At 34.1% G+C, this 18,970-nt stretch overlaps 1 protein-coding gene across 1 annotated transcript; it reads left to right on the top strand.

The window, feature by feature from the left end:
- The first annotated feature begins 2,672 nt into the window (after nt 1-2,672).
- Nucleotides 2,673-18,360, top strand: LOC105233352 (G-protein coupled receptor moody). The gene is made up of 6 exons (XM_049456681.1): nt 2,673-2,993; nt 4,959-5,147; nt 6,471-6,709; nt 6,775-7,288; nt 8,586-8,659; nt 17,929-18,360. The coding sequence occupies exons 2-6, from the start codon at nt 4,980-4,982 to the stop codon at nt 18,290-18,292; spliced, it is 1,359 nt and encodes a 452-aa protein (XP_049312638.1). The 5' UTR covers nt 2,673-2,993; nt 4,959-4,979; the 3' UTR covers nt 18,293-18,360.
- Nucleotides 18,361-18,970: the final 610 nt, after the last annotated feature.

Here is an 18,970-nt window from a genome sequence, read left to right as displayed (position 1 = left end):
CGTTTTCACTGCAAAACTTATTTTTTTTTATATTATGTTATATTTATATATACTATATAGCGTGGTATCGTCTTTATTAGCACTCACTGCACACCTTTTCCAAAGTAATTTCACTACACCTTCGGTGGTGTCTATTTCTGCGTTTTCTGTATTTTTTTATATTTAATTATATTCTGGAGGTTATATTCCTGAGTTGGCTACAGAATCGCAGAATTATTATAGGCAATTATATAAAATATAACGGTTTTCGAGGGAAAACATTTTTTTTGTTTTTCTGAATACGGTTCGTTTCACTGAATCCTTATAACACTTTTGAAAGGATCCTACCGACTGCGGCAATTTTATACTTTACTCGTGCTCGAACGTTTTTAAAAATTATCACCGAATTAAACTATAAAGAGAAACCAGTGGGTTTGGATGGTTGAATCAGACTAAATTTTCCCCTTTTTGAAGTATGATCATTCAAGTTAATAGTGCGATGAATTATTGCTTACAAATCATAATTACTTATTTTTACTTATTACATATGTTTTGCAAGAAAGTATGCATTTGCTTATAAATAATATTTAAATGCTGACTAAAGTTAATAATCTCATAGCTTAATAAGTTATTCAGGTTCTAGGAAATATTGTGAACAAAGTGATTTTGTTTTGTATTAATTGCATTGATTTTTGCAATAGCAAAGGAAATGGTCACATATTACAAATTTATTGATTTCCGGTTGTTTTATTAATTTCATTTAGAAATTCAGCAAATTTATCATTTTTAATTTTTATTGTTGGTCTTGCGCGCTCTGACTGAATTCGATAGAGGGCGTTTCTAGCTAATGAGCGAGCACCTGGAGAGTCAGGACAAACATTTTCGAGTGATGTGTTTTTATGAGTGGTACCATCCGAAATCCAGCGTTCTTTAGCGCAGAGGTGCGCGATTAAATTCTGTGTGAAACTCGGTAAATCTGGGACAGAGACTTTTGATATGATCAAGCAGGTTTACTCATATGTTGCTTTAGCAAGAAATGTTGTGTTTCGGGGAGTGAGTGATGTGTTTCACCAGGCCATCGTCGCCACACCGGCAACTAAGTATTTGTTTAATTGCCCAAGTGTTAAATTTATCAAAATCTGCGGTTCATCACATTGTTACGGAGCACTTGGACATGCGCAAGGTGTGCGCAAAGATGGTCCCAAAAGTGCTCACTGACGGCCAGAAAGTCTTCCGTGACGCCTTCAATGCATGGAAATCGCGCTGGTAGCGTTGCATCAACGCAGAAAAAGTTTTTAAAGAATTGTAACGATTGGTTAATTAAATTTTTTAAACGACTCAGTCCTACTATTTTCCGGAAAGCCCTGTATTACATGTTGACGAAGCAACTTTATTATAAAAGTGTGGCGAGTTCCAAAGAAGTCATTGATACTTTTGCGAAAACTAAAACTAGGAAAAATTGTAAATATAATTGTTATTTAGTCAGTTGGTAGGCCCGACCTTTATACATATACTTTGAATCTCCATTTTGTTTTATTAGCGAAACCTACACCAAATATTAATTGTAATTTATGTAGTTACTGTTTAATACTTTTATTACCTGCGGTGCAGTCCACAAAAAAGAGCTTTAGCTGCTTAGCGTGTTTAAAATATTTGTATACATACTTGTGCATCATATTTTTGTTTGACAAATTCTAATCAGTTCACTTAGCAGTGGCGCCTCATTTTTAAATTTGCCCAAGGCTCTTTCCTATAATTAAACTGTCTTTTCTATTTTTCAAGAGCATGTATATACATAAATATGTGATATTTTTGATAAAATTAATAATACTCCGGTTATTGCTTATCAGTTAAATATAAAACTATGTCTTTTATATATTATATACAAATTAAATAAGATTATCATAATAAAACTTTTGCGCACTATGCAATGGCACAACTTGCCTGTACGTACGGGTCGGCCCTGGACATTCGCAAACAATGCTACTTGTATGTAAACAAAATGTCGTTAATCGAAAAATTATAAAAAATAACTAAGGTGAAAAAACTATTTTACTATGTGGAAACATGGTGCGAGAGTATGAAAATAATTAGAAATAATTTGTATAAATTGTTTAATATTTAAAAGTAATCCCTCTTGATTAGAATTTTCTGTGTTGGCTTTTTTGTACGAAATTTCTGTCTTATTTTTCCAATCGTTACTACAATATATTCTCATTTATCATACCGGTAAGCTGGTTTGTAAGGTTTGAGGCGAATTAAGAGTATGTATGTGTATTATAAATTGTTCCAAATCTTCCTTTTGATTACGAGTATCCTCTGGCAATCTTGTACATTGCTGGATATAAGTATTGCATGTACATATGTACATTGTATGTATAATTATAGGTTTATCCAAAAATTCTGTTTGGTCCAATTTCGATTTCTTTGAGCGTCAATGAACACTCTCTTTACATATTACATACATTTGCATACATATGAGTGTATGTATAATTATAAAGAATTGTTTACGTATGTATAAAAGCAAGTGTATATGTATATAATGCACACATAAGTATATAAAAGTGAGTGTGCCCAAAAGTGAAATGCTGGAGATAAAAACAAACTGAAAAATAGTACAATGGCCAAACAGCACGATTTCCTATTGTTTTCTTGCTTGAAATTTTAAAAATAAAAAAATAATAAATGTAAACAATCATCTCCAAATTTTCAAATGAAGAGACTTGTGTTTTCCCAGTGTTTCTATTCTTGATTTCAGTAATAGTTGGTTGTCCGAATAAAATTGTCGGTTTGTAACACAAATTTGTGGACTTTCGGAATTGTGTAGTGTTCAAGTTAATTAAAAATGTCAAATGTTGTGGGGTAAAGGAGGTGTGCAAAGACACTACCAAAATTTTATTAGTCCTAATCTGTAATAACTGCTGTTCCTGAAATATCGAAACAGTTAGAATATTCGTTCATTTACTTATAAACTGCTAAATACATTACATACATAAAAAATTTCGTCTCAAGGTGTGAGTAAAGGCAATTTTGTTAATCATAATTAATTGTTTCCAAGTGCTTTATGAACTTGTGCAAGTGTATATATCTTTGTATGTATTTACATATCTAGATGTACATAAGTTGAATGAAGAGGTTCATAGTTTATGTGCATCATACCTACATATCTATATATATATAATACATTTAGATTTTGATATTTGAACTAAAATAATATATTCTAAATAAATATGTAGGAAGGTGTATTTATATATGTAAATACATAATTTGCCATATACTTAAATATTCTCACTTAGCAAACTGTATCGTTTGAAGTTAAAATCGTTCTTCCATTTCAAAAATCTTTTCAGGACATTTAAACACATTTCATCGTTCTAAAAAATTGCACTTCAAGATTCTTGTCAAAATTACAACGAAAACAGAAGCAAGTACGAATGAAGATATGTCTGTACGTATAACCACAAACCACGGGTCTCTCTTGTAGCCTACTATTCTTCTTCTTTACCGAGTTAACAACAGCGAGTCAGTCGTTTCTTCCTTGCTCTATTTGCTTTAATTCGATATACCAATTATAGCTAGGTTCTTCTTCACCGGATCTCTCCAAATCAGTGGAGGTTTACCTCTTCCTCTGCTTCCACTGGCGGATACTAAAATCGGAAACCTTCAAAGATGGAGTGTTCTCGTCCATCCGGACAACATGACCTAGTCAGCGCACTATGTTAATGTCGCCATATATTTCGGCTGTCCAAAGTAGCACCTGTTGGCAAGAATTATTCTGCGTAGGATTTCAAGGTTGATATTGTTATTGGTGTTGATGCTGGTTCCAAAATAGATGAAATTGTCTACGACTTCGAAGTTATGACTGTTAATAGTGACGTGAGAGCCAAATCGCGAGTGTGACGACTGTTTGCTTGCTTACGGGAGATATTTCTTCTTGTCCTAGTTCTCAATCAGCCCGATACGCTCCTTATCCAGTCTGAAAAAAGCAGAACTAACGGCGCGGTTGTTGAGGCCAATGATATCAATATCATCGGCGTACGACAACAGCAGCTGTACACTCCTTAAGAATATTGTACCTTCTCTATTTAGCTCGCACCTGCAGAAACCGGTGCTTTGGTGTTGCTCAACTTCAGCTTACAAAGTTTTACGAGTATTAGCTTTGTGGGGGTACTAAGTTCAGACGTATCGGCATAGAGGCAGTTTTCGTGCTGTCGCAGGCGGCTCTAAAATGGACAAAAAGGTGTCGATCTTCCTTTCACGGGTCTTTTCAATGATTTGGGGCATGGTTAAAATCTGGTCGATAGATATTCCAGGTTTAAAGAACACCGATAATGTCCAATTAGTTTGTTGACATGGGCTTCAATATTTCAAATACTACGCTTGATAAGACCTTATATGCGATATTAAAGGGGCTTATCAGAAAGAAATTGATGCAGGTTGTGCGGTCCGCTTTTTGTGTATTGGACAGAGCACACTTAGGTTCCAATCATCGGACATGCTTTCATCTAACCATATCTTACAAAGAAGCTGATGCATGCACCTTGTCAGTTCTTTTCCGCTGGCCGGAAATCCATCGGCTCCTGCCGCTTTGGTGTTCTTCAGTCGGGTAATTCCTATTCGAAACTCATCACAGCCGGATAATGGAACACTTCTTCCAGATGGTATTGTTGTGCTAATTTCTAGTGTAGTTACTATAGAAATAATTATAGACATCAGAACTAAACAACTATCCAACGATCAGTGGGAAATATTTGATCGTATGTGCAGATACAAAAGAAAAGCCTCCTTAATAACTTACTACCAGTTTATAAATCAGAAAACAATTAAATACAATTTCAAGGTTCCAGTATTAAATAATATACTTGCGGTGTTGCTTTAGTATTTAGGCCCATCTCAATGCTATGATTAAACACTTTTTGTTTATTTATATCAAAGGCAAACATTTTCTTATTTACGATTACCATTTACTTTACTTTCAGGTTGTTTTGGCATATACTGCAATGGCTTTCAATATTTCGTCCATCAGAAACGAGGTATCTGGAGTAGAATTATTTGAAGGATATTCAGACAAGCTTCTAATGTTTGCTTCGATTGCTTGTATTATATTTATGATCGTGGGTATACCTGGAAATATGATAAATATAATAGCATTGGCAAGAGGAAAACAGGTAAGGAAACATTTTTCCATAGATTGTAAATCTAAAAAACAAACCACGGAAAATATGGTAGAACATTTGTAACTCAACCAAAAAAGGATGTAAGGAACAAGAAAAATTGGATATACTATTTTTGCGAAGTTTCATTCTAATATCATCTTTCGAACCTGATTTATATAATGTAAAGTGAAAGAATTTGATGGAATTTAAAGTTGTGCAATACGGCCAGTAATCGAAGTTGAATTTCGTTGTGTCCCATTCACAATGTAACATACCAAATTTGGCTTATATTGATGTAGTAGTGTCTGAGATACTTATATGGTTTCACATAAAGGACAGCGGTGCTACGCTCGTTGTCCAATTTTTGCAATTACATATATACTACATATAAAGACCTTAGTCGCCATTTTGGCTAACCGTTATATGAGTAGTGGGCGTGGTTCACAGAGCTGATGCGTTTTCCAATTCAGGTTTTTAGAGATGCAGACCTTTAGTACTAAAAATTTTGTCTTAAAACTAGCTTGCTTTGTGCTATAGCGCTTAATATGCGGTACATATACTTTGAACCCGGTTTATTGAGGCTAAGGGAAGGTATGTACTGATATGAGCGATTTCCCATTTGATGAGCAATGTATTCTCAAATAGCTTTATTTGGAATATAGTATGCCATAGTAATAAAGATCGTTAATAAGAATACAGTGGCTAAAGCAAGATTTTGATTGATTTTAACAACTTTAGTATCAAATTATTCTACCCCAGGGAAGGCGTTCCGTACAATACGGTGTAAGGTCGGATTGGTGAAAATTCTCTTGATCGTTAAATAAGGTTTCGAAATTCTATGTATCGATTCGATATATGCTGCTACACTTTAAAACGCCTTCAACTTCGATAATTATATGGAAAATTTATTTAAATTGTGTCAATCGTCCACGGTATTAGATGGATCCTCATTACTGTCAGACATGGAAAGATTTTTGAAGTCAAAGTATCTAATATAAAATCTCGATTAAATATATAACCAAACCAACAATTGAAACATTTTATAATTACACTCATCAGTACAAATGTTTGCATTGTGTACACCTGAAATGTATGGATGTATACGTCGATATATATTTTTTAAATAGCTAGTATAGAAACAACTTAAATATAACAAATTCAGAGTATGAGTTGAAAACATTGTAAGATTCAGATCAACTTATAACTAAATATACAGTAGATTTCGTGTAATTTTACATATATAGTATATCTATCCCAACTAAACACCTTAATAGAACTTACTTTAAAACTGCAAGCCAACATCTTTATGCAACTACATTTTTTCTATATTTCTAGACGCGAAACTCAACAGCGATTTTTATAATAAATTTATCATTATCGGATTTGCTATTTGACTGTTTCAACCTACCTTTAGCAGCTTCGACATTTTTGAGGAGGTCCTGGATACACGGAGAGCTTCTTTGCAGATTTTTTCCGCTTATGCGTTACGGTTTATTGGCTGTTTCGTTATTTACCGTTTCGCTCATTACCATTAACAGATACATTATAATAGCTCACCCTCGACAGTATTCCCGGTTTGGAATGAAAAATTACCTTCAACTTTTACAGCTCTTTCATTTTTGCCATTGTTCTATTGTAGGCTCTATCAACGACGTTATTTGGCTTTAATGATTGCGGGTACATGGATAACGGCTTTTTCTATAATGATACCTACATGGCGTGGAGTTTGGGGCAAATTCGGATTAGATACTTCTATTGGATCTTGTTCCATCCTGCTTGATAAAAATGGTCATACGCCAAAAGAGTTTCTATTCATTGCAGCTTTTTTGGTCCCTTGTATTTGCATTGTGGTTTGTTATGCCCGAATTCTTTACCTTGTGCGGAAGGCAGCGTTTAAATCTAGAGAAACTCCTGCTAAAAATATCACATTTCAAAATGAAGCTCCTACTCCACGGCGTCCTAATTCTGAAAAGAATCTTACTAACAACCAAGACTTGACATTAAAATCACCGAATGCCGTGGAAGACCAACCTATAGTGAAACCATTTGCGGTTTACGAAGATTTGGAATACATTGATGTAAGTGATTCAAATGAAAACGGGCCAGAATTCGATGAGATAATCAAAGTTAACAACAGTGATAACAACTCGAACGTAAGTATACATTATTAGATAAGGTAAAAACAGTTTGCGAGTAGTTAAAATTTAGTAATATAAATGGTATTGACCTCTTCAACTGATTTAATGACATACAGTAGAACTCCAATTATCCGAATTAATGGGGACCGGGACCTATTCGGATAATCAAATATTCGGATAATCGGATTTTTTTTTTTTTAAATTGCCATTTAGAAATAAAAATCATAGTTTTTTAAACATCTCCGTCAATGTAAGCTGTTTTGCGGTCTTCAACCGTTTTCGGGCAGCCAGGTCACGCATTCGCTTGACGGTGAGCAGTTGCAAGTGGTCACACTCGGGCTGACGCTCCATCCACTTCAAAGCAGTCTCGAGGCCGGCAAATGCTTCACTAGCTGATGGTCCAGCGTCTACTTCAACATCAGCAGAAAGTTCTTCTTCCACTTCCACTTCAACATCTTCTCGCACACTTACAACAATTTCATCGTCATTGAGAATTTGAAAACCAGGGTCAGACGTGTCACAAGCCATCCACTCTCCTACATTGTGATTCGGATAATCGGCGATTCGGATAGTCGGAGTTCGGACAATTGGAGTTCTACTGTATGTATCTTCTATAAATAACTTCTCTAGACTCCTGGCCAAGAGTGTTAGGCTTTAACGCCAGCATACCTAAATCAAAAATTATAGACAACGTGTAATACGTTACAGATATGTAAACATTGCTCAAAATTATTAATTTCTACATTTTAATGGAAATGTAGAGATAAAAATATATAATAATCGGCTGAACCGATTTGGCTGAGGTAGCTTAGGATCAGGGTAAGGACATAGGATATTTAAACGAACGATGAAGTATATGCTTACAGTTTCAAACTGATCCTTACCACGTGCATTCCAAAAGACTGATGCCATATCCATGCCAGCCGATTTGTTTGTCTTTCCACACCTGAGAACCGTTTCATAACATGCAGTCCACTAGGGTGACTGTCGATTGGACTCGGTTGATTTCACTGGCGCACAGACAAAATTAAACATCCTTAACCAATAGCTATAATCTAACTAATGGATATCATATAGACGGTAGTTGTAGTATTATCTATATATCGGCCACAGTAAAACTTGGACGGGTCCTCTAGTATTTAATAACTGAATTTCAAGAGAGGCAAAACCACTACCTATATAATAATTATTATTTTAATTATAATTATTCATGGTTGCTTTAATACTGTTAAGTGTTTCGTTAAAAATTAATGATTATTCTTATGTATATATGCTTTATATGATTACTTAGCTCAAAGCTATGTTCTTTCAGGTGAAGGAAATGCTTAATGAAGCATCAAAGGCGCATATTGATGATCTCGCAAGCGATGCAAAGAAAACACAATCGTAAGTCATAAATTATGTACAATGTACTTACATGTAATGTACGAAAAAACTCTCACATATCGCTCTAAAAATCAAAGTATCCCAGCGGGATATGGTACACATTGGTAAGCAAGCAAGGTAAACGATGCAGGATGATCGTATCGCTTTCTCCGACCGATGAAAATTAACGCGGCGATATCTTACGAAAAGTAACAGATCACCCCTTTCGCTTACCATAGGGACGAAGAATTCTTCGATTCCTCAATTAACGAAGAATTCTTCTATGCCAAAGTTAACGGAGAGTTCTTCTATGCCAAGGTCAATAGTAGTTGCATATTAATTTCGCTATATTTATGAAAATACATGTATGAAATTCGTTATGAAAATAAGTATTTATGTATGTGTAAATAGGAGTGGTTTTCTTTTAATTTTGTGGCTGAGTCTCTTTTCGTTTTTTTCCAAGCAACGAGATTTAAACAAAGGGCCTTTAGCGAGTCTGATGCTTTTTTGAGTTTGGCATCCGATTCGCTGAAGCCTTCTACTCTTACACATTCTACAAAAAAGATGAAACCGTATGTAATTATAAATTTCTATCAATGATAAAAACACGAAAAACTTACCAAATAGTAACGCATTAAAGTGCTTCACTTTCTTCATTTTTAATTAGTCTTCTCAAATGCCTTTTCGAGAATATTTATATTATTTCTTCATTCAAAGTTTAAACATAATATTAAATTTTTAATTAAAAAAAATATATTCCATCAATTTGTATTTGTTGTTTATATATTGTATTGTAACGTTTTTCACGTATTTTTGTACGATTCGTACGATTGTAGAATTTATAGCTTACTATTATGCACTACCTGGTATCGAAGAATTCTACATAACATTTTCTTCAAAGCATTCTTCAAAGAAAAATGTAAACGGTGAACCATTATCCCGCTGGGTAGAATCATTCAGACAGAAGTGATAACTATAATGTCAAAAAGTGTTATAAAAATAGTTTGTAACAAGTAAGACAGGGTTAGGTTCGGAAGTAACCGAACATAATCGAATATAACTCATACATTGACCGACATATGTACGTATGCTGCATAAGGTTTGTGTTTCATTAAGGTACCTCACATACAATCACCAATCATATGGAGCAAAGTCAGCCGTGCGTTCGAAAATCTTGATACTAGTTTAACGTGGTTTCTCCCAATTTTTTCTATAGGAACAAAAGATACACTGTTTTGAGTAAAACATGTTCTGTAATTTTCATTGAGATATTGCCCGAAATATGCAGTAAAAAGCCACCCAGAAATTTGAAAATCTTTATATTAGGTATATGGTGGCTCAGGAAAGTATTGCTCCGATTTAATTCATTTTTGATACACAGAGATACTATCAATTATATATCCCACACATTGACCGATATTTTTGGTCAAAAGTCGACTATAGATATCGGTCTTCATATGTTCAGTGCCTAGGGGCATTGGTTGGGTTTGGGAAGATTTTGATCACTCTAAAATAATTATTGGTGTAAAATTTTATCTCGTTCTATTAATTACTTCTTGATTTGTGTATAGGAAAATGGAAGAATCAAATGGGATTTAAAATTGTTCTATATGGGAAGTAGGCGTGGTTGTAGTCGATCGGTTCGCTTGCTAAAGCCCTTTCATATCTTCTTGGGAGTAAAGTTTAACGTGTCTCCAGTATTTATTTATTGATTTATTTCGCTTTTAGTAGTGTTTAACAATACCGTTATATGGGGAATAAACGGAGTTATCTTCCGATTTAATCAGTTTTCACACTGGTGGTAGGAGTTTTTTATAATATTTATGCTAGGTAAATTTGGTTGTAGTTTTATATATAATTTAATTATGGCACTTCATAGGTTTTCGGTTAATGGCGTTTTGTGGGCGTACCAGTGGTCTGATTACGGCTATCTACAAACTCGTACTTTTATCTCTACTAAGGAACGCGTGTATCAAGTTTCATCAAGATATTGTATATCAATGTTTATTCAAGTTACAGCATGCACAGACGGACAGACAAACAGTCACCCGGATTTCAACTTTTTAGTCTTTCTAGTTTTAGATGATACGTACAACCGTTGGGTGAACAAAACTATTATAGGGTTTAACTTCATTGTTCGACGAAGTCGTGAATGGATTACAATCAAATTTGCTATCATATTAACTTATTTTATAGACTCCCTTAATTTTTTACTATATTTTACTTCTCGTCTGCAAAAGTTATACTAAAATAATCCTCAAATGTTATAACTATATGTGATATAAAGTCAACCGAAGAGACTAAGTTTAGCGTATGGAGTTGAGTTGAATAACGTCAACCAAAGAATCGGAATTCATTACGGCCAAACCATTAATATAATTTTATAACTTTTAAAAACGTGTCCACTAATTTCAATAAAATTTCAAACATTTTCACCTGCTTATACGGTTTAAAGTTAGTTGGAATGTCGGAAATCATTATATCGGATATATTGGGGGCAAAGAAATGGAAGGGCTGATTGCATTAATTTTTATTTATCAAATTTTCAATAATACCCATATCTTACAGATTGGCCGATGTTTTCGGCGAAATGGACACACATGTATGACGTCTGATTTCTTGAAAACTTATAATCCGATTTCGATAATTTTTGGACGTAAGATGATTAAGATTAAGGGCACTATTTGCGAAACGTTTTACCCAGATAAATTGATTGGTTTTTGATTTGTACAATGGAAAGTGAAAGAATCAGATTAAAATTGTAGGCCTCTGTCTCTGAAGTATTTACATACCGCTTTCTCGCGCTTTTAGTATTTTTTAACAAAACCGATATACGGGAAGGGGGAGGATATAATTTGATTTCATCAATTTTGCGATTTCCGCAATGTCAATAGGGATTCTTAAACGATTTGGTTTAAGTGAATTTGGACGTTTTAGCATTACTGATTTACAAGATATGTACATAAAAACTATTAGGCGTGGCTCCGCCACCTATTTTTTCAAAGTTTTTAGCCAACAGTTGTTATAGTTTTATATCTTAATTTAGTGATCAGTTATGGTTATTATAGGTTTTCGCCTAGTCCTTACTTTAAACCAAGGGACACGTGCACAAAGTTTCATTACGATGCCACAATTTTTAATCATGTTACAGTTTGCGCCGGTGGACAGACACTTACACGGATTTCAACTCGTTTCGTTATACTATATAACATTATACTTAATCGATTTTCAGGTGATATCAACAACCGTTAGAAGAAACAAATATTATACTCTGTAACTATATGTTTCACTAGTATAAATATGTTTAATAAATTCCCCACCCTTTCTCGCCACAAAACATATCTCTCAGAGAAAACCGCAATATTCAAATAAATGAAAAATAGAATGTTTTGTAAATAAATGTTAATAATATTATTTTTCGCCGTTTTTAAATATACATACATACGAGTATATTTCTAATGTTTCACTTCTAAATTTTTGTTTCGTTACCAAAATATGTTGAGTGCACCTGAGTACACAATAATGGTTCCCAAATGGGCATTTGCCGGAATATTATTGTCTGCACAAAGTCAAATGTCAAATATAAATACTACAATCAATGTTATGCCCATTATAAACACCAATGTCTATACTGCGTCGAGAGTAAATGCATTCTGCACACGACTCAATCAAATTTCAATAAAAAAAGATCTATAGACTAGAATAACTTTACCGCTGGCATGATTTTAGTAGATCAATACTTAAAGTTATGTATTCATTAATCGTCTGGTGTAATATTTTCAATTCAGCGCTCTGTTTTTTATTATTATTATTATATTTTATTATTGTTCTTTTTAATTTGTAAATATTGTCATGAAATCCAAAAAGTTTTTTTTCTGATAAGTTCGTACCTACCTTTTATAATATTTATTAAGAGTTTGGAGTCCATTTACCTGAAAGGAATATGATCTACATATATTTATATATTCGTATATATATCTATACTAATATTATAAAGAGGAAAGATTTGTACCTATTTTTGTATGTTTGTAATGAATAGGCTTAAAAAATTCTTTCACCAATAGAATGCTACATTCTTCCAATTTGACATAGGCTACATTTCATTTTGAAAAAAATTAGGGATCCCTGGTAAAATTTGAACAATGTAACCGAAGGAGTAGAAAAATGAGTCTTAAAATGTCTTCCGGTGTCAAAAATGCTCACGACGAAGTGGAAAATTATTTGAACGGACGGTACATTAGTATATCGGAGGAGGTGTGGAGATTGTTAGAGTTTCCTATTCACGATCGACACCCCACTGTTGTACACTTGGTTGTACACTTAGAAAATGGGCAACGGGTATATTTTTCAGCTGAAAATATACAACGTGTAATTGAAAATCCACCAAAAACGACACTCACGGCGTTTTTTGACCTGTGTCGCAGTGATAAATTTGCCAAAACGTTACTGTATCATGAGGTCCCTCATTATTACACATGGTCCAATAACAAATTCTCAAGAAGGAAACGCGTCCAAGACGTAGTCGGTCATCCCGGTGTAAAAAAAGATTCGGCGTTGGGCCGAGTGTACAGTGTCCATCCTTCTCAATCCGAGTGCTTTTATCTCAGGGTATTACTTCATCATGTGCGTGGCCCGACATCGTTCCAAGACTTAAAAACCGTTGATGGCATTGTTAAAGAAACATACCAAGCTGCTTGCAGAGTTTTAGGTTCACTAGAAAATTACAACCAATGGGAGATGACTTTGAGAGAAGCTTCGGTTTCTGACTGCCCGTTAAAGTTGAGAGAGCTATTTGTGGTCATTTTATTATTTTGTTTCCCCTTTGAACTTCTCAAATTATGGGACACTTTCAAAGACGATTTGTGTGAGGACATCAGACGTGCAGCTCAACAACAAGATCAGGATTGTGACGTACACAACGAAGGCTTGATACAAATTGAAAACATTGCCTTCCCCGAATCGGCAACAAAACATCGTCCGTGCGATACTGTGCCGTCCGCATGATATTAACGAGTTGTCTGTTTTTGTCAACACGCATGTACCCAAGTTAGTGGCAGATCAAAAAATAGCATTCGATGCTATAGTACAGAGTGTTGAAATCACCCGGTGGAACAGGCAAAACCTTCCTTGCCAATTTAGTGTTGGCAAAAGTACGTCAATTTGGAAAAAAAGCTGTCGCAGTGGCATCGTCCGGGATTGCTACAACCCTATTAAATGATGGAAAGACTCACTCTACAGTTAAATTACCTTTGGTTGTGTCTTTGGAACAATAATCTGTGTGCTCCTGTGCTCGATCCGCAAAAACGGTCCGCTGGGGCAGCTCTTACAAGACACTTCGCTGGTCATCTGGGACGAGTGCACCATGAGCCACAGGGCGCACGTGGAAGCCGTGGAGCACATGCTGAGAGACATCCGAAGCTCAGATCGTATAATGGAGGGCGTGACGTTTGTTTTAGCTGGAGACTTTCGTCAAACATTACCAGTTATAACAAAAGGTACTTGAGCTGACCTTATTCGAGCTTGCCTTAAATCATCAACTTTATGGTAATCGATTGAAACTCTTAATCTGCGCACAAATATGAGAGCACATTTAAGTGACAATGACGATAATAATTTCTCACAAAAACTTCTAAAACTTGGAGACGAAAAATTACCGTCTCCGGTTGCAAAGAGTCCCCAGGTATTGTTGGATAACGAATTAGGCCAAATCGTTCTGGACCTAGAAATTCTTGTGAACACAATATATCCGGACATACAAAATCTTACGGAGAGAAATTTCAATTTGCTCTGTTCGAGAGCGATAGTGTCCCCGCGAAATGAATCGGTTAATGAGATTAACAAAATTATTATAGAAAAAGTACCCGGTGCATTTAAATCTTACAAATCTATTGACACAGTATGCAACGTCGAAGATGCACTATCCACAAGAATTTTTAAATTCCCTGAATCCTTCCGGCTTGCCGTCCCACAAGTGAAGCTTTAAGATAATAAATACAGTTTAAAAGAACTAAAAAGCACGCTTTTAAAGCATATAAACTTTGTATAAACCAACAATAATAATGAAGGAAAAATTCCTGCATTACTGTGAAAATAGCGTGGAATGCTCGATATAACTATGAACTACTTTATGAAAAATATGTCACAAAGCACCCCACGTTTTTCTCACAATAATGCAATCCTTCATTATTATTGTTAGTTTATAACGGGTGATTTTTTTGAGGTTAGGATTTTCATGCATTAGTATTTGACAGATCACGTGGGATTTCAGACATGGTGTCAAAGAGAAAGATGCTCAGTATGCTTTGACATTTCATCATGAATAGACTTACTAACGAGCAACGCTTGCAAATCATTGAATTTTATTACCAAAATCAGTGTTCGGTTCGAAATGTGTTTCGCGCTTTAATTTTGTTCAGCGATGAGGCTCATTTCTGGTTGAATGGCTACGTAAATAAGCAAAATTGCCGCATTTGGGGTGAAGAGCAACCAGAAGCCGTTCAAGAACTGCCCATGCATCCCGAAAAATGCACTGTTTGGTGTGGTTTGTACGCTGGTGGAATCATTGGACCGTATTTTTTCAAAGATGCTGTTGGACGCAGCGTTACGGTGAATGGCGATCGCTATCGTTCGATGCTAACAAACTTTTTGTTGCCAAAATTGTTATAAGTGAACTTGGTTGACATGTGTTTTCAACAAGATTGCGCTACATGCCACACAGCTCGCGATTCTATGGCCATTTTGATGTAAAACTTCGTACAACAATTCATCTCAAGAAATGGACCCGTAAGTTGGCCACCAAGATCATGCGATTTAACGCCTTTAGACTATTTTTGTGGGGCTACGTCAAGTCTAAAGTCTACAGAAATAAGCCAGCAACTATTCCAGCTTTGGAAGACAACATTTCCGAAGAAATTCGGGCTATTCCGGCCGAAATGCTCGAAAAAGTTGCCCAAAATTGGACTTTCCGAATGGACCACCTAAGACGCAGCCGCGGTCAACATTTAAATGAAATTATCTTCAAAAAGTAAATGTCATGAACCAATCTAACGTTTCAAATAAAGAACCGATGAGATTTTGCAAATTTTATGCGTTTTTTTTTTAAAAAAAGTTATCAAGCTCTTAAAAAATCACCCTATACAAAGAATTATTTTTTTCTTTTTAGTTTGATATGCTTTAAAAGCGTGTTTTTTAGTTTTTTTAAACTACATTTATTTTTAATTTTTTAGTTTTTCTTCTATGAGATTTGCCAATATTGTGAAATATAAACGAATATAACTTCAATCGTATTCTCCGCCATTAGATTCGGTGACAATTTTTAAAAAGCTCACATCGACGTGACAGCCAAAGTTAAAAAAAGGAGTTTTCTACTACAGTTGCTTCTCGGAGGCATTTTGAAAACTAGTATCTGAATTTTTTGTTACTACAAAAATTCTATTATAAGTATTAATTTTTTTATTACCTAAAAGTCACATGTTTTGCATTATTCATTTGATATTATTTCTTCTGGTGCGCGGTTATACTTATATATGTACATATGTAAGTATATGTATCTATATAAAGTATACTTTCTTTAAGGATATACATATGTATATTTCAGTATATACATATGCTACTCAAATGTCGCCGAAACTAGTTTTATATAGATGTTGCATATTTTTGGTGAGCTGCTTAAACTTACTGCCGCCTTCCTACAGTGTCTCTCAAATATTCTACGTTTCAGTACCACTTAAAAAAGTTACAAACATACATACATACATACATACAAGTGAAGCTAATAAAAGCGTATTAAAAACTGACAAATATAAAAGTAAAAAACGTAAATCTAACTTAATATTATATCTGTAAATAATGTAAAAGTAAACCTGTAAAATTAAAAATACTAAAAATGTAAATTATTAAGTAATAATAAGAATGAAAATGATTAATGACAAACCCTTTTTTAATAAAAAATAAAAAAAAAATAAAAAAAGATATAAAACCAAAATAAAAAGCAAAAAGCAACAAAACCAAACAAAAAATAATAATTTTGTAAGGAAAATACGAAATAATGATAGGCAAGTTTCTATCGACACGAACAAAAATTTCTTTGAAATACCTAGATGTATAGGTAGATACATTTTTAGTTGAAAGTTGTCAAGTTTAATTTAGACTGTATATTTTATTTGACTCTGCTTTTATTCTAATTACTTAATAAAAACATAGTAAAAATGTATATAATATCCTATGTAAATATTACTTATTTAAGTGCCCGCCACTTAAACCATCAAAGAAAGTGAACATAAATAGACTTACATACAAATATAACTGTGGGATTTTTTTTAATACAAATAAAAATATTTGTGAAAGTGTTTTATATCCAAATTTCCAAAAATAAATAATTGTCTACCCCGAGCGATGCCGGGACGGGCTGCTAGTATATATATTAGGGTGTCCTTTATTTACCAAATTGATTATTTTTGACGAGACGCCCCTTAAACTTTTAGTTTTCTATCTAAAAAAAAAATATCAGACCATAAAAAAGCCCTTAATTTTCATAATAAACCTTGCCCCAAACACGATACATTGCAATTACATGGGATTTTGCCACTTTTTTACAAATATTTTTTTTTCTCTGAAACTTTCTCGTTTATAGGAATAAAAAAGTCATATTCTTATACAGAATTAAATGCTCTACAAAAAAACGTCGAACAAAACAATTGAATTTTACAAAAAAAATTTCAATTTGCTGTAAAAGTTCGAAAATTCCAGAAATTACCCAGAAATTTAACCTTGAATAACTTTTAAAGGGTGAGTATATCAAAAAATTGTCCGGACGTTTTTTGTAGAGCATTCTATTCTGTATAAGAATATGACTTTTTTATTCCTATAAACGAGAAAGTTCCAGAGAAAAAAAAATATTTGTAAAAAGTGGCAAAATCCCATGTAATTTCAATGGGAAATGTATCGTGTTTGGGGCAAGGTTTATTATGAAAATTAAGGGCTTTTTATGGTCTGATATTTTTTTTTAGATGGAAAACTAAAAGTTTAGGGGCGTCTCGTCAAAAATAATCAATTTGGTAAATAACGGACACCCCAATATATATATACAAGTATATATGTATATACTTTTAAGTATATACATGTTTCCCGAGGTAATTTATATATAATAAAGATGTATAAAGCCTATACCTCAACCACAATTAAATCGCTGCTAACAACTTTTCTATTATAAGTCATATTGTATGTCTATTTGACCTTCGAAAAATTAACGAATTTAAATGTATATAATGCTTGTTTCGACCGTATTTCAGACATAAAGGGTTCATAACCACATCTCTTAAAACATCGTTCAATAGGATCACACCACGAAAAAGTCATTACGTCTCTATGGGAAATACTTCGAATGCCTCCTCTATATATCCGGGGAGAATGAGCCAGAAAGATCGAAGGTTACTGAAAATGATCTTGGTTATATTTATATCATTTCTTTTCTGTCATTTACCAATAACTATAACAAAACTTTGGAAAAGTACTACAGATTTACATATTGTTAATATAAGTGGATATTTATTGATATATTTGACTACTTGTGTAAATCCCATTATATATGTTATGATGTCTAGTGAATACAGGCAAGCTTATTGGAATTTATTACGATGCCGGAAGAAAGCGTAAACATTAGTGCAATGTTATATTCCCAAAGTTTTGCCAACATGGGCTCAGCATACAAATTTCAAACGCTTCAGTATATATCCTCCTCACTGGAGAAAAGAGATCACATAATGTATTAGTTTAGCATAGAATAATGAGAAGGCTGTAAGTTATTAGTTATAAATAATAATCAGAAAGTATTATGGCTACGCTACGTACCTTGTCAACAGGTTGTACGAGGTGTGTTCAAAAAGTATCGCGAATTTTGTGTTTTTTCAAAAATTATTTATTTATTCATGAATATCTATTTTGTCCCCTTCAAAGTAATCCCCATGAGATATTATACACTGTGCCAACGGTTTTTCCAATCTTCAAAGCTCTTCAAAAAATCATTTTTTTTTATCTTCTTCAGCTCCTCCTTCGATGCCGTCTTTATCTCGTCAAGAGAAGCGTAACGTCGTCCTTTCATGGGCCTCTTCAGTTTAGGGAACAAGAAAAAGTCACAGGTGGCCAGATCTGGGGAATACGGTGGCTGCGGCATCATTAGTGTGTTGTTTTTGGCCAAAAAGTCGCGCACAAGCAACGATGTGTGTGAGCAGGGGCGTTATCGTGGTGAAAAAGCCAATTTTTGTTCTTCCACAAATGCGAGCGTTTCTGGCGAATTGCTTCGCGCAAATTGCGCATAACTTGCAGGTATTATTC

This window comes from Bactrocera dorsalis, chromosome 4 (assembly GCF_023373825.1).
Source record: "Bactrocera dorsalis isolate Fly_Bdor chromosome 4, ASM2337382v1, whole genome shotgun sequence".
Lineage (NCBI taxonomy): Eukaryota > Metazoa > Arthropoda > Insecta > Diptera > Tephritidae > Bactrocera > Bactrocera dorsalis.
Note: the sequence above shows the minus strand (reverse complement) of the source record. Positions and strands in the feature narration are given on the sequence as shown.

Coding starts and splice junctions, on each gene's coding strand:
- LOC105233352 (XM_049456681.1), top strand. CDS start 4,980: ATGGCTTTCAATATTTCGTCCATCAGAAACGAGGTATCTGGAGTAGAA. Junction 5,148..6,470: donor CATTGGCAAGAGGAAAACAG/GTAAGGAAACAT, acceptor CTATATTTCTAG/ACGCGAAACTCAACAGCGAT. Junction 8,660..17,928: donor GATGCAAAGAAAACACAATC/GTAAGTCATAAA, acceptor ACCGTATTTCAG/ACATAAAGGGTTCATAACCA.